General features: G+C 30.5%; 1 protein-coding gene across 1 annotated transcript in view; it reads left to right on the top strand.

Moving 5' to 3' along the window:
* The first annotated feature begins 2,586 nt into the window (after nucleotides 1-2,586).
* The window catches only part of LOC108914465 (rho GTPase-activating protein 100F), a 224,447-nt gene continuing 207,491 nt past the window's right edge, over nucleotides 2,587-19,542 (top strand). The window contains exon 1 of the mRNA XM_018720293.1: nucleotides 2,587-2,670. Coding sequence (XP_018575809.1) covers nucleotides 2,587-2,670 — 84 coding nt within the window. The remainder of the gene's footprint in view (nucleotides 2,671-19,542) is intronic.

Genomic DNA, 19,542 nt, shown 5'->3' with positions numbered 1-19,542 from the left:
TTCCTTACTGTGTAATTCTGTATTAATATCTCAAATATAAATAGTACAATAAACACGATGTCCCACACAAGTGTGATGGTCAGAGATTAGAACGTAAACAAAAGCAGTGTTGTACTTTTAAAACTGTAAAACTAGTACTAGTTATGTTTTACCGAATGCAACATTTGTTTTACACAGATAGTAAATATTTTAATTGTGAATATATATACAGGGTGTAAGAAGTAAGATTAATCATAAATGAACAAAAAAGTTTGTATATTATAGGGGTGTAAGATTAACAGTTTTCAAAATACAGCGATATTGGGGAGTTTCATCACAACGTGACAACAGCGCTTAACTTGCTGATGCACACCATGTGTGCACGCGGCAGACTTGATCTACGGAAAAAATGTAGGTAAGTATTTTTTTTGAACCTTTTGTTAATTTTCAGACCATTTTTTTTCCGTTTTTTAATTAATTAAATTATTGGTTTGTCTTGGTTTTTTTGTTCGGAGGTTGTTTTTTTGTTTAATTTTTGGTTGGATTTTTGTTATTTTTGAAATTTTTAAACCTGGACTTTACTTTTTATTCAATTTTTGATTTTGAAAATTTTTTATTTAAGTACCCGTAGATTCATGTCGTCCAAATAACCAATTAGGACAAATTGTTTTCATGGGTCAATTAAAAAATAATTAAATTACACAAGTATTTTAAAAGTAAAAAACAATTGATTTTCAGAGGCGCTCTTTAGGGGCCTTTATCTTCGTAGGGGGGCCCTCTAGGGAAAATTTTTATAGGAATTTATCATGTTATTTTAACGTCCCCTGTATAAACCTGAGAGATTGCCAACATAATTTGGGACATTCGGTATACATATTTTACAAGAGGAAAAATTTTAACAAACTTTTCATCTTTGAGACAAAAAATATAAGCTTTGGCATGACCCCCTACAAAATTATGACCAGATTAATTCAAAGAAAGAGGTATTTTTCACTGTTGGATAAAAACTTTGCTGGGTATGTCCTAAAGTGACATCTATACGGAAATATTGAACATTCCAAATAAAATCTTACAAGGCGATTGTGTTATTCGAAAAAAATTTTTTTTTGTCAACGCCATATACAGGGTGTGTCATTTAACACTACCGCTGCCAATATTTCCGAATTGAAGAAATTTATTTTAGTTTCAGAAATTGGGGTTGTTAGGTCCCTCGAATAGCTTCAAATTGTAGTTAGAATTGTTAGTTCAAATCTTTCTGTATAGATGGCGTAGCGATACTAAACATTTTTTTAATCCCCGGAACGTGGAAATACAGTCCATCTGAAAGTTTGTTAAATTATGAGTAATTTTGGTAATATAAAGTTTTTTCCTATATTTACTTGTTTTCGAGATATGTCGACTTCAATATGCAATGTATGATGTAATAGGGAAATCTATTACTTTATTTAAATCACACCGAGACAAAATACTCTTTTAAAATATTGTTATAATGGCTTTATTCAAATCACATATTAACTAACAAACAATAAATTATATAAAAAACGAATGATCAACTACAGAAAAAAAATTGTACAATGGTAAATCTTATATGGGGCAGCGACGAATCGTATTTTAACAAATTAATAAAAAATGCAGTCATAGGTGGCTCATGTCATTTGTTTAAAATAAAACAATGACAGATGATACATATTAGTTTTCCAATAATTAAGTTTTATCAGTTTGCGTCTTTCAAATTAACTATAAGTTGACCATTGTACAATTTTCTTCTGTAGTTAATCATTTGTTTTTTTTATAATTTATTGTTTGTTAGTTAGTACGTGGTCTGAATAAAGTCATTAAAACAATATTTTAAAGGAGTATTTTGTCCAGGTGTGATTTAGATAAAATAATAGATTTTCCTGTCATATCATACATTGCATATTAAAGTCGACATATCTCGAAAACAAGTAAATATAGGGAAAAACTTTATATTACCAAACTTATTCAAAATGTCACAATCTTTCAGATGGGCTGCGTTTCCACGTTTCAGGGATCAAAAATTTTTTTAGTATCGTCACGTCATCTATACAGAAAGATTTGAACTAACAGTTTTAACTACAATTTGAAGCTATTCGAGGGACATAACAACCCGAATTTCCGGAACTAAAATAAATTTATTCATTTCGGAGATATTGGCAGCGGGAATGTTAAATGGCACACCCTGTATATGAAATTAGTGGAGTATCGAACGAGTCGTTCGAGCCCAAAAGAATAAATGTTGCTTCAATATCATCTCCCCTAAAGCCCGGAAAAGACAGGACCACGACGGGACGTTCGAACTGTTCCCGGACCGGCCTTTCCCGGCGGCGTCGCTGCGCTTGCGGGGACGCCGCGGTCGCGGATTATCAAAAATGAAACGCGCCCCTGACAAATGGGTCCGTCGCACGGACACACGTCCGGAGATTAATTCTGCGGGACAAAAGAGGGTCGAAGAGCTCCGTTTTAATCAACAATATGGTCTTTCGGCCGGCCATCAATCATCGGGATTGTTTAATGCGCCTGGCGCGTCTCGCGAAATAATTAATACGGGTGTTATTTTTCAGGGCGACATCCCAGAGCTGATCTGGTATGCAGTGGCGGAAATTGGCGCGCTCGAAGATCACATCCGGCCGGTCACGCACGCGCAACATGCTCTGCTGTGGCCGCAGGAAGGTAAGTCCCTTAGATATATACAGAGTGTTTTTTATCTCCTTAATCCACCCCCAACAACATTTGGTTCACATTTGTAGGCTTTAAAAAATGTAGGAATTTTCATGTGTTGTTTTGTGGAAAGTTTAAAACGATGTAATAATTAGAAATTTAAAAATATACTGAATTCTTCACTTTTCAGAAAAACAATTATACACACTTGTTCTACACAAGGTTCTTACCAAAAAAATTTAGGCGCATTGTAGGAAACAATGTTTAATTTATAAATAAATAAAAAGTAATAATAAAGAGTGTGATATTTAAGGATATGTTTGGTTCTAAATTAACATACTATAAAACTATAATAACTATATACTATAAAATTAGGTTGTTAAAGTGGAGAAAGAGCTATGATTGGAAATTTATCATTTCGACGGCATCGTAGGCATATTTTTATGTTTTAGAAATTTATAGTATTAATAGTACTTGTCTAATATAACATTTTTCTTTCTTTTCCATTACTGCCTTATTGGAAATTGACTTGGTTATACTTAGCTTCCAAGGCATTAGTGAGAATAAACTTATTTTTGGTATACACCTTATACAACAGATTCTTGAACTTAGAATTGCAAAATACTAGTAGGCAGTATTTTTTTACTCTTTCGAATAATACCCTGAAAAACCATGCATTTGATTTTTTCTTGCTCTTTCCTCAGCTTTTCACTTACACTTTTTAACCAGCTTTTCAATATTATTTTATCAAAAAAGTATCAGTTAACAAGTTTGTGTTAAATGCATAGTTTAGTATTGAAGCTCTTTCTATTACACTATCGCTGGTTTTACAAATCTTAATGGGGATATTTTTTCACCTGCCACATCGAAATAGTTTCCCTTATACAGGGTGTGCCATTTAACACTCCCGCTGCCAATATCTCCGAAATGAAGAAATTTATTTTAGTTCTGGAAATTGGGGTTGTTAGGTCCCTCGAATAGCTTCAAATTTTAGTTAGAATTGTTAGTTTAAATCTTTCTGTATAGATGGCGTAGCGATACTAAAAAATATTTTGTTCCCTGGAACGTGGAAATACAGTCCATCTGAAAGATCGTTAAATTTTGAGTAATTTTTATAATATAAAGTTTTTCCCTATATTTACTTGTTTTCGAAATATGTCGACTTCAATATGCAATGTATGATATAACAGGAAAATCTATTATTTTATTTGAGACAAAATATACATAAAATAATAGAATTTCCTGTTATATCATACATTGCATATTGAAGTCGACATATCTCGAAAACAAGTAAATATAGGGAAAAACTTTATATTACAAAAATTTCTCAAAATTTAACGATCTTTCAGATGGACTCTATTTCCACGTTCCAAGGAGCAAACAAATTTTTAGTATCGCCACATCATCTGTACAGAAAGATTTAAACTAACAATTCTAACTACAATTTGAAGCTATTCGAAGCACCTAACAACCCCAATTTCCATAACTAAAATAAATTACTTCATTTCGGAGATATTGGCAGCGGGAGTGTTAAATGGCACACCCTGTATATTATTTTGCATAAAAACAATTGAAAACTTATAACGTCTGTTTCCAATTTGACGGAATTTAAAACGTTAATTTTCTACTTTAACGAAGAAAAAGGTACTTAAAGCAACCCTTTCCTTATATTTTTTAAGAAGTAATAAATAACTGTTAGTTTTCCTTAACAATTGTAATAGAGATTTCACCGATCTCATTGGTAGCAAGAAAATATTACATGATTCCTGATACATTAATCTAATGCAGAAATTAACACCGATTCTAATTAAATATTTAAAAATAAAAAAAACTTCGGAAAAATATACAGGGGTAATTTTATGATATCGCTAGTAAATATATTTGTTTTCAGTTAGAATCTAGAATCTTTTAATTTTATGTATATAATTGTAATAAGAATCCGTGGCATTATTAATACCAAAATCAAATACCTGAACATTAAATTATTATCAACATTGCTAAAGAAATATTGAGAAATTGATTTAAAATAGTATATTAAAGAACAAGTTTAGAAAAACAAAGTTTTACTTAACGAATATAGTTTTTGAGTACGAGCGAGTAAAACTGCTTTTCTTACGAGATTTGTTTTTTACTATTTTTTCGTATTTTATGTTAGTAGGTAATTATAAGCAAATAGTGATAGATATAAAAGCATTACAGTTAGAAATAATAAAATTTCATAGTAGCTACCTGTGTAGTATTTTCGTAACCTAGTAATCTGACACGGTTTAATTTATTTACATACTGGGTGTTTCAGGAGAAGATGTACATACTTCAGTATGTTATTCTGTCTGGAAACGCTTCGTTTAGAATATACAGGATGTCAAATTTTAAAAAATTTATTACATTTTCTTTAATATCTCTCGACTGCTTTGAGTTAAATTCTTGAAATTTTGTATGCGGAGGATTCTTGGGACGGGAAATTCAAATTTTGTACCATCAGGATAGTTTTAAATCACTTCAACTTTTTTGTGTCACTGTGTATGTCATTTTGAAATAGAAAAACATTTTCCCCCTATCTTTTCTACTTAAGAAATGTACACCTTATTGAAGACTCTAGGAGCAGCCGTTTCCGTTAAAATCTCATCTAAAGATGATGATGCATGCAAACTATGTATTAGAGCGAATCGAAAGTTATTGTTGTCAGGTTTCCATAATTAGCACTCTCATACATAATTTGCATGCATCATCATCTTTAGATGAGTTTTTAACGGAAACGGCTGCTCTTAGAGACTTCAGTAAGGTGTACATTTCTTAAGTAGAAAAGATAGGGGAAAATGTATTTCTATTCCGAAATGACATACACTGTGGCACAAAAAAGTTGAAGCGATTTAAAAGAATGCTAATGGTCGCTTGTGGCGCCTTCTGGGAGATAAAGCCAATCGTCCATAAAATTTGAATTTCCCGTCCTAAGAAACCTGCGCATACAAAATTTCATGAATTTAACTCAAAGTAGTCGAGTTATTAAAGAAAATGTAATAATTTTTTTTTTAATTTGATATCCTGTTTATCCTGAACGTAGCGTTTGGAGGTCTAAGTTCATAGAAAATTTTTTGCTTAATATTGACTGAAGTATGTATGTACATCTCCTCCTGAAACACCCTGTATATCGTTTATTTGAATGCTTCTTGATAGAACAGAATGCTACGGACAGTTAAGTTTCATTTTTGTGAGTTGAATTGATCCCAAGTTATTATATTCATTATAAAAATGGGCCTCGCTACTGAAAACAATTTAGAAATTTGTTCTGAAGATATTTTAAATGCCGCTCGAGAAGCATTTTCGAGCTAACTTTCGTTAAAATCCATGGAAAAATACGAGAAGGCATAGGAAATATACAAAATTTTCTGTCAAATTGTTTTTAATTAACAGTGACACTTTACTGTATAGTAAAGTGATATCTTCATGTAGTAAAGTGCCACTTTAGTAAACGATTTTGAATTTAGTAAAATCATATTACCAATCAAAATGCGAAAAAATATATTAGAAAGATTTCATTATTTCGGAAGGCAAGAAACGTGTGGCTAAAAATCGAATATCGCATGAGATATTAGAAAAATGTATTCTTTAAATTTGGGGTTTTTAATAAATGGTATAAAATTGGTGTTATAATGTGGTATTAATAAATAACGGAAATTCGAATATATTGGCTCGAACTGTTCCCATTACTAAAATAATATTCAAAAGGTGATTAAAATGTGTGTTAACAGAATTTCATTAATTCAAAAGTTGAAGAAAATGTGACAAAAAATGTTTTCTGTCATCTATCTATCTGTTTTCTGTCTTCTAGCTCATATGCTTTTAATATGATGTGTGAAATAGAAGAAAAAAAATATATACATATGTTTTTGAGAGGAGACACAAAAGAATAGAAATTTTCTCAATACGATCCTCGAATTTTGGAATCGAAATGTCCCTTGGCGTTCAGTTAAATATAGTGTATAAAAAAAATAAATTAATTCCCACAAATGGTTCTGAAGTTATAACCGAAATAATTTAATGAACATTCAGAGATCTTCACCTCCACATAAATACAAATTTTAAACTAGGATTTTTTAAAAAAGTCATTGAATATTTACCTAAATTGCTTTATTCTATTATTACAGTATGCAAGAAGCAAAAAACTGCATTTTTAGTAATTAAGTGCTTAGAAAATGGTTTTAGGTACCTTTAAATTAATTAATTATTTAATTTAGGTATTATTTAGGTGTAGTCAGTATTTCAAGCCTGACATATCAAATTTTAATAAAGCACTGTTTTTTGCTTATTTTATTTAGATTAAATTATGATAAAATTCATAAAGAATATATTAGTTCTCCTTATAACAAAAGATCTACATGATCTTCTATACCAAAAAATAATCTTTATTACATAATAAGTATTAACGCACTTAGTTATTTAAAAATATTAATAATATGCGAAAATATAAGTAGACGTTAACGATGTTGCCAATATTTACGTAATAAAGTTTTAAAACACTGTTTCTGGGCAATGTAGAATTTTTTAAAGGCAACGGAAAATTCAATTAAGCATTATTACAACATTCCTTACTTATATCTTGGATGTAACAAGGCTTTAACACGTACCTTACATTGCAATGGTTGCAACTAAGTTTAAGATACAATGTAAATTTGATTATAAAATCAATAGTCTTGTACAAAACAAGGCGATTTTACATGGTTACCCTTTATATTGCAATAAAACTGTCCCGGCGACTCAATAAAATAATATAGGTCGGCGCCATTATCGTCTAAACTCTAAACAGTCATCGGTATATCCATGTCTTGGCAAGACTTCAATAGTTTCTTAAAGCGGAAATGGATTCATTTCAATTACTTTTCCAATATTTTCTAGTTATTTGTGTTGATGGTGAGAAACAGGATCGCCTCGTAGCTAGGTATAACCATTATGGTTGGATATACATACCTAATCATTAATCAGTAACACATAAAATGCGTTTTTAAGTGGCGTTGAATTTGATGAGGACAGATTATTTTTTTAGGAAAATGTTCGCAAACGTCAATTTTTGTTTTTAATTGCCAATTTCTTTATAACTGTGTCGCAGTTATTCCGTCATCTATAATTTTGTTAAATGTAGAATGGTTATTTTTATATAATTTTCGAAAAGGTTTCTTAACCAGAATTTCAACGAATATTATACCGTTTTATTAAAAATCAAGCTGTTATTTTCTGCTACCGTAATACATTTTTTAATTTTTAAACACAAATACTAGAAATGCTTCTCAAAAAGAGAGCTGAAGGAAATGGTCCAGTAAGAAGGTTGGCTGAAAAGCTTTTGAGGGAGCTTTTCGATAATAACTTTCCATATAAAAACATCGTAGATGGCGTCTTTTACACATTGTGACTCACATAAAACTTTCAGTTACTTGGTAACGAAAAATAATTTTTTGACTGCAAATTCATAAAGTTCCTTGATGACATCAATTAAAATAAAAGCTCAAGTAGAATTTTTTCAAAACAAAATGTAAATGCCGTTGGAGTAAAATGAAATTTTTCTTTCGGGGGTACTTTGGAAAGAAGTCTATCTACGTTACCATTAACTTTTAAGTAAATGGTGCCCTGCAAATATATTTCGAAAATTTTCTAGTTATTGATATATCACCAAATAAAGTTAAAGGTATTTAAAATAATTTCGTATTACTCAAGATTTATTACTTTGTTGCAAAGGTATCAAGTAATTAAGCATTTTATAAAATGTTATCCTCGAAGCATTCTATCAAATAAAGTGAAACACTGTTCTTCGATACCAAAAATATAGCGTCATAGACAAGATTTCCAGCTGATGGTATTCCAGGAAACAACTGGTCTACATGGTCTACATACATCAACTAACATTGGATATTAGTAAATATCAATATCTAATAAACAGCTAGTAGTCAACGATTGTAAGAAATAAAAATTAAAAATTATGTAGCTAAATGTTATTAATATGAAAACGCATAGGGCAAAAAAATATCTTGCATTCTAGTTCGTGAATTAAAAAAATAATTGTAAGTAATCCTATTTCAAGCAATAATTCAAAATGTTTAAAGAATAGTACAAATCAATTTTAACAAACTATTTAAAATCTGAATGATGCAAATCGTAAAAATAAAATAAATTCTTTTAAATATTTTCGTTCAACAGAACAATTTTTTAATAATTAATGTATTTAATTTTTATCGAAAGTTACAAAGTATGAAGTAGGAAAAAACATGTGACATAAGTAATATTTTAGTCATTAGAATTGTATTTTAATCTGTTTTGTCTAATTAATGTTTACTAATTGTATTGTATATTCATTTTTGAACCTTTAAAATTATTGCAAATTCCGAATATTTTTAATTCTATCGTGCATCTGATAAACTATAGAAAATTTCAAATTTGTTTATAGTACACAATTTACATAAAATTTAACGAATATCGCTATATCGCTATCGAAATGGCGAATCACGATAGGTATTCGATCACATTTTAACATTTTTCTCGAAAACGTTGCGTTTTACGAAAAAAATATCAAGATACAAAAAAGTTTATAAACCTAATGGCTTTCTAGCAGACTTATAATTTTTAAGAAATTTAAATATGCAACCAAATTTTTTTGACTTCAAAGACAAGGGGGCCCACGAAATATTGTCTTAAAGGGTTTGCCCGCCAAAAAGCGTAGCATCATCAGATTCCACACGTCATAAAACCCCTGTGTACTAAATTTAGTGATTCTCGTAGAACAGTGTATTGAAATATAAAAAAAGATTACTCTTAGGGGCGGATTTTAGGGGGCTGTAACTCCGAAGGAGGGGTCCACTTGGCAAAAATAAAAAATACGAGTCCCCTAAATTTGTCTTAAGAATCTGTGCCCAAATTTTGTTGCATTAATTTCGGGACACCCTGTACAATTTTTTTTCTTATAATTGCTTCAACCGTATCCTTGTTTCCGCGTTATATTTTGACACATTTTATTGTTAAACTCTCTTAATAAAAGTTAAATACGACAATACCGGTTGTAGAAATTGCATTAAGTTGTAACAATTTAGTAAAAATAGTAAAAATAAAATATAATTTGAATATTCTCAAAAATGGCGAAGGAGCCAATGAAAATTGTATTCTTGCGATGTAAATTTAAATAGTACCTATTTTTTCTTTGCAAACTGACATATTTTTAAAAATATAGCTTCAACATGATATACATCCCTTCTATCATCGAATATAAAAGTCAATTTCTTGGATATGACCGTCAGGTTCAAATTTTTAATAAAAGATATGATAGGTTTCGTAAATATTATTTAAATTTCTATAAGGCATGCCTCGCTTGACATATTTTTAAATTAAATACAAAATAACGAACTGATCATATAAGCATATATTCACATCATTTCTGTTTGAAAGATTCCTTTTCGTGACAACTTTATTAATATTTTTTTATAGATAATATTCTTTTCATTACCTGGTTTTAAATAAAAGAAATGGAAATAGAGATTGTTAATTTATTTATAGCTAGGTATATTTAAAAAACTGAAAATCGCGAAACATACATTTGAAAGTTATTTAATTAAAAATTTAATCTTGACGGCCTCTACTGACTAAACGAAGTAACTTGAAATGCATAAGTTTAATGAAATCATCTTGTTTTGACAACAAGAATCTGCAGTGGCCCCGAGTATGCGGAATATTGGTACACCGTCTACTTAGTAGGCGTTATGTGAGACTTGTTAAATCAAAAGATAATAAAACCCGTTGCGACCCAATAAAATTTTGTAGGTCAGCAGGGTTGGCGCCTAACAGTTTAGTAGTTGGAACTGGGTTACAGGAAGGACTGTTAGGAAGGATATTTTACATTCCATAGAATTTGACGTTCGAATGTGACCCGAATTATCGGTATAAGTCTCTAAGATCGTTCTATTTATGTTTAATACAATTTTAATGGAAATTGTCTTCAAATTAGTGACTTCTTTTAATTGAGCCTTGTCGACGTTTCAACTATACAGAGATTAGGTGTATGTATATGTATATTCTGAGTATATGGAACTGTTACAAATTTTTCGGATCAAAAGAAGATGATTTCAATAAACTTACCTCTCATTAAGGATTCGTCAAATAATTCTAAAATGCTTTTTCCAATTTATGTCAATGGGATTTGATATATCTATTAGTACTTTTTAAAATTCAATTAAAATATATTATTTAAGCTTTTTAAATAATCTTATTTTGGAATCTATTATAATTGGAACATGAAGGTTTTTGTAAAAATATTCAATTCAATTTAAAAAGAATTTCCTTTCTATAATGTTAAATGTAAAAATGCTGCTAATGACGGAATTTTTAATAAATTATGGTGATGTGCTAGAAATTATAATAAAATATATTTTTTGTTAAAAATGGCGAATGCGCCAATGAAAATGATATTTACAATAACTCTTTAACAAGTATTTTTTATATAACGGATATTTTCCAGTTGCTTCATTTAGTAAGTTTATAATTTTAATAGTAGGTCGTTACAGGTCGTTACAACCTTTCAGATTGTGTCTTAGCACTTTCATAATGTTTTTGTTTACAGAAATTATATAATATTCATATTCACTTGTAGAAAAACTGTGAAATTTTAGTTTTCAAAAACTTTCAAAATGTGACAAATTATGATTATTTTTTCATGCACATTGCAAGGAAATTCATCTAAATTGTCACAAACTTTCTTAGTTCTCATCATCCAATTCCTTAAATTTTTACGGAAAACATAATCTGTAATAACTTTCAAATGATATATTTCACCTGGTATAAACAGATTTTGGAACTATCGTCTGTAAATTGCAGCGCTCTCTACGAGGGCAAAAAAAATTGTTATCGAAGTAGGCTATGTTCACAAAATAATTCCTTGTTCTTTCCTCTTTCATGCTATATACTACATCTCGCCTTTATCTTTTATATTTATTACACTTTTTATAATTTTGATATAAAAAATATAAGAATTTTCGTGTTGCTTATGTTAATGTAGAAATTGTTTTAAACACGCCAAATATAAAAACATAATAAATATAACTACGTACAGAATTAGAGCTTTCCTCTTCCTCAACTGACATACACTTTTTTATTTTATTTAACAGCTTCAAAATGATAGTTTTTCAAATAACAATGAACTGTAACAGTTTTCAAGCCAACAGTTACGTATAAACTATAACAAAAAACAGTTTGCCAAATGATGACATCACTGGGATCAAAGGGGTAACACATTTGTTTTTACAGCTTGTGAAATTTAGCATAAGCTACTTTCTCTGTGAAAGAACAATGTTGAAGGCAAAAACCAATACCTACTATAATAAAGTAATAAGAAAAATTTGTATTTTGTTTAAAAGAAGTACCTACATTATATTTATTAATTCTTTTGTAGTTATTATGTTTAAAACAAAAGTTAACACTAACATAAGCAACACGAAAATTTTTATATTTTTTTATATCAAAATTATAAAAAATGTAATAAATATAAAAGATAAAGGCGACATGTAGTATATAGCATGAAAGAGGAAAGAACAAGCAGTTATTTTGTGGACATACCCTACTTCGATAACAATTTTTGTTTTGCCCGCGTAGAGGGCGCTGCAATTTACAGACGATCGTCCAAAATCTTTTTGTAAGTACCAGGTGAAAGATATCAATTTTGCCATATCAATTTTTTAAAATAAGTTTTCTCTATCTCTTAAAATAAAAAAATTAGGCGACCCTAAACTTTCGGTACTTTTCCGATTCACATGCACATTTTGAGAACTGCTGTCCATATTGAATGTGGAACATTTTTGAAAAGTTGACCTTTAAAAAAGTTGCAGCAGACGTCTGGTTTGCAATTTTAAGATATATTTTTTAAAATACAAATGTTGAATTGTGCAGACATTGTCCTAGCGGAAGTTACTATGCATTAAATGATATACTTCAAAATTTAACTCCAGAAACTTAGAAAAACAGGCAGTAATATATTTTCAGCATGGTCAATATACTGTTTCCCATCTCACGAAACGACATATCTGGCATTCTACAAAATTTTCATGACAAAAGGAACCCTTTAAGCTTCAGTAAAATAACCAATGGAATATCCTGATAATAACCGTTATTTTGAATTTTAAGTTTGATGTTATTTTGCAGTTTTTTAGCACTGGAATAAGTCCTATTTGAAGCTTCTATGTAATAACCTCATAGCTTGGAGTTACTATAAATAGCATGCACGTCAAATTAATTAAATATATCAGTTTAACATTTCTTCCCTTGACTGTACTTTAATTAGAATAATTTTGCGTTAAATTTTTCCTTAGTTTATAATGTTTAACTGTAACTTTTAAATATGGGTGTTTCAGAAAGACCTCCCGCAAACTACCCCAGGTAGTGATAGTACGACAAAAAATAAGAATTTTTTGTCGTACCTCGTTTACCTCCTGTAAATACAAGAGGTCTTTCTGAAACACTCTGTATATTCACACTGTCAAAAGGATTGAATAAATTTTCGTTCAAAATTAATTAAATTTTTTGTTAAAACGACTCAATAATAGTAACTATAACCGTCCTTATTTATAACTAAGTAAACCTATTTATTGGCTGACAGCATGTCAGTATCTGTTCCTTCACAAATTTGTGTTCCTCCTACTTAGAAAATTGTAATGTTGACAACGAATAGAGTGAGTTTTACAGTTTAGTTACAGTACAGTCATTTTCACAAATTTTAGTTTTTTTAACTAAAAATTGTGTTGATAAGCTCATTTCTTTGTTAAAAAATAACTTATAAATGACTGAATTTATACTGTTATTATTTACTGTGCCTAATTTTTTATAATTTTTAGTATGCCATTCAAGTATGTTACCATTTTTACATTTAAGTACCATTTTGAAATGATATGGCTTCGAAACTTTACTGTCATTTACTGTATAATCTCTTTCGAAGTCTATAGTATTTAAAAATGCAATAATTGTAAATTTAATAAGGTGTAAAATAAGACGATTATTTCAGTATTTAACAAAACAAGTAAAAAATTGTAATTATACCTAATATAGATACCTACGCTGTATGTAATTAGAAAACTATGACGCGTATTATGTTTTTGCAGCAGACATTTCATAATTCAGGAAAATATGATGAATTTATGAATCGTATTTAAAACCATTATCAGTAAATGCTACTGAAAATAAAGGAAACATTTCAGGAAACGTTAAAAGATGCGATAAAATGTAGAAAAGTGAAGCTGTGGAACAAAGACATTTATCAAATAGATACTCTAAAACGAGAGAATTCTATTTATATTTTTTTTCCAAAAAATGACAGAAACTATAATTTGTCTGCTAGTTTACTAATGTTCATAAAAATCGTGTAAGCAACCAAAAAAATATGATGATTAAATATCGCTATTCTCGCTTGTTAGTTAAAGTAACTCAAAATTTACAGAATTTTATTAATTTCAATATTATTTACCCATTATTGAATTAAATTGTATACATAATGAAAACCTCATAGTAATGTTTTATAATACAACTCTATGGTATATTGTAACTCAAATATGAGATTTATTTAGCTAAAAAATAGCTGAGTAACGAATATTATTTCAACACAATTGGATGTAGGCTCGTTTTGATAAAAAAATTGTGTTGATTTTGAATGAAAATTTACTCAGTTATAAATAAATCATTCTCTTGAGTGTATTTAATCACTCTACAAGTAAAATTTCTTTACTTAAATATATCCTGATTTATACACAAAGATATTTTCTCTGGTTTTCCGAATGTCGTACTTTTTATACACTTTTTTATTCAATGGTTGTTATGAGTAATTTTGAAGATATTTTATTTTTACAAAAATAGCAAATAAAAGTTGGTTCGGGGAAGCTATCATCCCGTAGTTTTAATAAATGGACGAGTTCGGAGGCAATGCATTATATACGGTGATATTCCGACATTCCGGACGATCTCAAATCGAGAGGCACCGGCGGCGGCGCGGCGGCGGCGGCCGCTGTGGAGATAGGAATCGCCGATAGCAGGTTCGAACATCGGGGCTTACTCTATGCCGCTTCCTATCAGATCATAATTTGCGGTCGTATGAATTATTCGTTCGACCATAAATATTATTATCTCTAATGAAATGCCGTCTGATTAATTGTTCGTCGGTCATTTGGCGCGCAGAGACCAGTACTGTAATTAGTTCCCGATGATAACGTGCACTTACCATTATAGAACATTTGAAGGTACATCTTCTCATAGAAGACTATCGTTCTTAATTAAATAGGCCCAAATTACACAGCCCCACAAAAAAAAGTATCGGATCTGGTATTCAGGTCTGGTATTTCTATGTATTTTTTTCCGATGAATCCGAATCTGCCTTCAGATTTGGCCCAACGGGTCTGAGTTTTCGGGAAAATTCAAAAAACAGGTTAAAATTCACAAAAAACGTCATTTACGATCGACGAAGGTTATAAAAAATCATATTATTCTACCAGCTCACTAGACGTATGATTTTTCACTCGTTTAGTTGCAATTTATCATCAAGCTGGTCCAATTTCATTCAAACACAGAAAATAGATCAAAATGCTTAAAAACGCCATTTATTTGATCTATTTTCTTGTTTTGAATGAAATTGGACCAGTTTGTCTGATAAATTCGAATGAAACGAGTGAAAAATCATACGTCTAGGGAGCTGGTAGAATAATTTGACATTTTATAACTTTCGTCGATCGTAACGTAAATGACGTTTTTTGTGAATTTTGACCTGTTTTTTCAATTTGTCCAAAAACTCAGACCCGTTGGGCCAAATCTGAAGGCAGATTCGGATTCAGCGGAAAAAAATACATGGAAATACAAGGGTCTGAATACCAGATCCGATACTTTTTTTTTGTGGGTCCGTGTTATTAAATTTTTTATCTTCTAACGTTTATGATATTGTAGATCAGTGATTTCCGAGTTTTAAGTAAATTTTAAAATGTAAGTAAGGGTTTAGGGGTGGTTTCTGCAAAGTGTCCTTAAGGAGGCTTATAGGCAGAATTTCTCCAATAATTATACAGGGTGGTTCTAAATCGTGTCAATATTTTCAGGGCGCATATTACAAAACAAATAAGTGAATAACAAGAGGGGAATCACTTTTAAGTTGTACACTATTAGTATTTCCTGAACTAAAAGATATACATGGTTGCTTAAATTACAAGAAAGTTGCACAATTTCATGCCATTTTGGATTATGAAAGGAAATTGGAGATAAAAAGCACCGTTCCTGAAATATCTTGAAAAAACTGAATATTTCTTTTCTTCTGTGCTCTATCTGTTGAAAGGTTAAAATATCTTTCAGGCCTCCTAGATCCTTATGAACTTTCTGATGGACGCCATACCTATTGGATTCTTGCACCATTAGATGAAGCATTAAATTTCGAGGTCAGAGATATAATATATGATAGCTGATGGGTGAAGAGATTTTATTAAGAGCCGAAAACAAATGAAATTTTGGATATATCTATTTAAAACTAAACAAACTATAATTTATTTTTTAAAAAACCAATTGCAATTAGTTTTTTAGGATTTAATGGGAAATTGAAAGAGGGAAAGGTAATGATATTCCAAAAATTAAAATTATTGGATGAAAAAATCCGCCAACATTTTATTAAGAAACCTTAGAGTCAAAGGTAGCCACATAAACATTTGTGAAAGGATTTATTACGATATATTTTTCTTTCACACTTTCTCTTAAATCTAATTGCTTAAACCCTGGAACGAGGATGTTAAAAACATTATTTTGAAATGAAAAAAAAAAAATCAATTTTCATTTAACCTGAAAGCTTAAAAATAAGATTAAAGAATGTTACACGTCTCAAGTCAATTAAATTCTGATAAAAAGGAGGGGGGACGTATTGATTAAAGTTATGTAACCGGCTAAACCTCTGTTTAATGCTCGAGTTACTTTTAAACAAAGAGTGACATGTTTTATTTTTATATGCATTATGACTAAAACAATGCGATAAAACGAATGTGATACAAAATAAAATATTACACAGTCAAACTAAGAACAGTTGCTCAGTCATAAAAGAGGATATTTCAACTTTTCAATAAATAAATAGCGTGCGTTCAAAGTAGCATGACATGTAGCGCTCTAACTGTGCTACATAACGTGTTATATCACTACAATTGACTTTTGTAATAGGTTGTCTTTCATTCTTGGAAGTGCCAGTAAGTATTTGACACATTTGCTGCCTGTCCTAATAACTTTGACCTTTTAATATTATTTCTCACAAAATTGACATCTTATTCTTGAGTTTTGAAATATTTTGTTGAAGTAGCCAATACGTACACATACGAAAAAGTCAGTGCAGTGAGTGATATAGGATGTACCTAAAAATCAGAATATACGATCAGAAAAACAACTGTATCTCCATTTAAAAAGATATGCCCGCAAAAACGATTTTTCTAAGAAAAAGTACTCACTACTATTTTGCAGAAAATGATATAGGAATATGTGAAATATTTCGGAAATAGTCATTCGTTTGTTTATCTTGCGATTTGATCGGAAATTAATTTCACTTGTATTTATTTTCAACAAATTTTTTTAATTACGAATTTGTCAGTACCACAATTTTGTAGCTTTTATTTCGAAATAAACTATAAAATCGTATACTCTGTTTCGAAATTTTTAAATTTAGAAAACAATTATCGTTTAAAAAAAAGACATCTATTTTCAGAGCACACTTCGAAATTGTGGAACTGTGACTATCTTGAACATGAAAACTTTTATTTTGTTGATTATTGTTTGGCTTGTAAAGTGTCAAAAGTACCACATATTATACAGAATGTTCGGAAAAATAAATTTGGGAGAATTCTGTTATATATATGGTTACCACAACACCATCTTCCTTGCTCTCCCACCATTCCAGGATTCAATTGAAATTTCTTTAAAGTGAAATCAAAAGTGAAGAATTTATCTTAAATATAGAGGGTGTACCGGATGCTGATGGCCAAACTTCAGGGGGTTATTATACAAGTAATTTTCAACAAAAAAGTATTATAAGATTTTTTTGGAAAGTTGGTAGTTGCTCTTTTATTTAACATTTTTTGATTTCAAAAAATTTTGTGCCTTTTTTCATAAAAACAAAAATATCTGTTATTCTTACAGCCACATCAAATTTAGACATACCATCGGAAAGAGCGTTAAATTTACTACAAGACGAGCATATATGAGTGCTTAAATAATCTTCTATACCAGGTGCTGTAAAAAGTTAAACGTAATAATTATTGTAAAATGAGCAAAATTAGTGATATCTCCTTATTGGTGGCAACACCAAAAATTTGTTAATGAGGACGTGTTTTTTCTTCAGCAAAAACTATTGTATTTAGTAAGCTCTTCAACGATATATCAACTTTTGAGTTTGCTATTTTTTTTGGCAACAATATCAAGGGCAAAGGTAATAACACCGTAAAAATCGAAAATACACAAACTTTATTGTACTATTTTTATTTTAAGACTGTTTTTTTAAATTAAAGTAACAAAATTCTTGAAAAAATTATTTATAACTAAGTAACATATTTAGAATGACTTAATAATTTTCGATATAAACTCCCCCTTGACGGATACATAAAGCCCACCGTCTCCGCACGGAAACAACTGTGCGACGCACTTCTCCATTTTGCTGTCGAAGTAGCTCCCAACAAGCAAAAATCCTTTGTTCGAGCTTTTCTCGAGTTTCAATTGGTACTTCATATAACAAAGATTTTAATCTACCCCACCAAAAGAAGTCTAACGGAGTTAGATCAGGACTTCGAGGAGGCCACCTAACTGTACCAAAGCGTCCTATCCATCTATCTACATAATGCTCGTTTAGTTATGCCCGAATCTCCCTGCTGTTATGTGCAGGGCAACTATCCATTTGAGGCCAGGAATTAATCCGAAAATTTAAAGGAACCCTCTTCTAATATATTATGCAGTTCATTCTGAAGAAGATCAATAAATGCCTCTGCATTTAATGTATTTTCTAGTATAATTGGTCTAAGAACGTAATTTCCAATTATACCCATCCATACGTTAACTTTGAATCTGTATTGATTATTGGAGGGCCTGACAGCATGAGGATTCACAGGTGCCCACGTATGGTCATTATGATAATTAAATATGCCATCTCTGGTAAATGTTGACTCGTCAGTCCAAATTATATGCTTGTAAAATTGGGGATCTCTATTAGTTTGTTGGATATACCACTGACAAAACTGAACACGTTCTGCCCTATCACGATCCAGTAAACTTTGAACAGGGGTCAAATGATAAGGGTGAAGGTTGTTCCTTCTGAGACTTCTGTGAACTGACGTATGCGAAATTCTCCCAAGTTGTATTGCTGCCCTGCGTGTACTTAATGTGGGAGTTTCTTCAAAAAGCGCTGTTATAATTTGGTCTTGATGACGATTTACTCGATCGGCATTTAGACGATGAGGTCCTGGAACACTGCCTGTTTCTCCCAAAACCCGAAATGTAGTTACAAAAGTTTTTCTGTTTGGAATGCGTCTTTCAGGATAGCGGCGAGAATATTCTGCAACTGCTGCTCTAGAATTTCCATTGCAAACACCATACACAAATAAAATATCTCGATACTCGTTATTTGTGAAAAAACGTGGCATCTTCAATTTAGATACTTAAGTAGGTAATTAACAAGAACACTAAAGTAATTTTATGACTTTGACAGTTGTGTCAATATTGTTTTTCACAGCCGCCTTGGCATTTATCTATCATGAAAGACGCATTCTAAACAAAAACACATTTGTAACAATATTGCGGATTACAGAAGAAAGAGGGAGAGTTAAAAAACAGCTTTTTGAAGAAACTCCCACAAAAACTACACGCATGGAGTAATACGAA

The sequence above is a fragment of the Anoplophora glabripennis genome, unplaced genomic scaffold (assembly GCF_000390285.2).
Source record: "Anoplophora glabripennis isolate ALB-LARVAE unplaced genomic scaffold, Agla_2.0 scaffold532, whole genome shotgun sequence".
Lineage (NCBI taxonomy): Eukaryota > Metazoa > Arthropoda > Insecta > Coleoptera > Cerambycidae > Anoplophora > Anoplophora glabripennis.
Note: the sequence above shows the minus strand (reverse complement) of the source record. Positions and strands in the feature narration are given on the sequence as shown.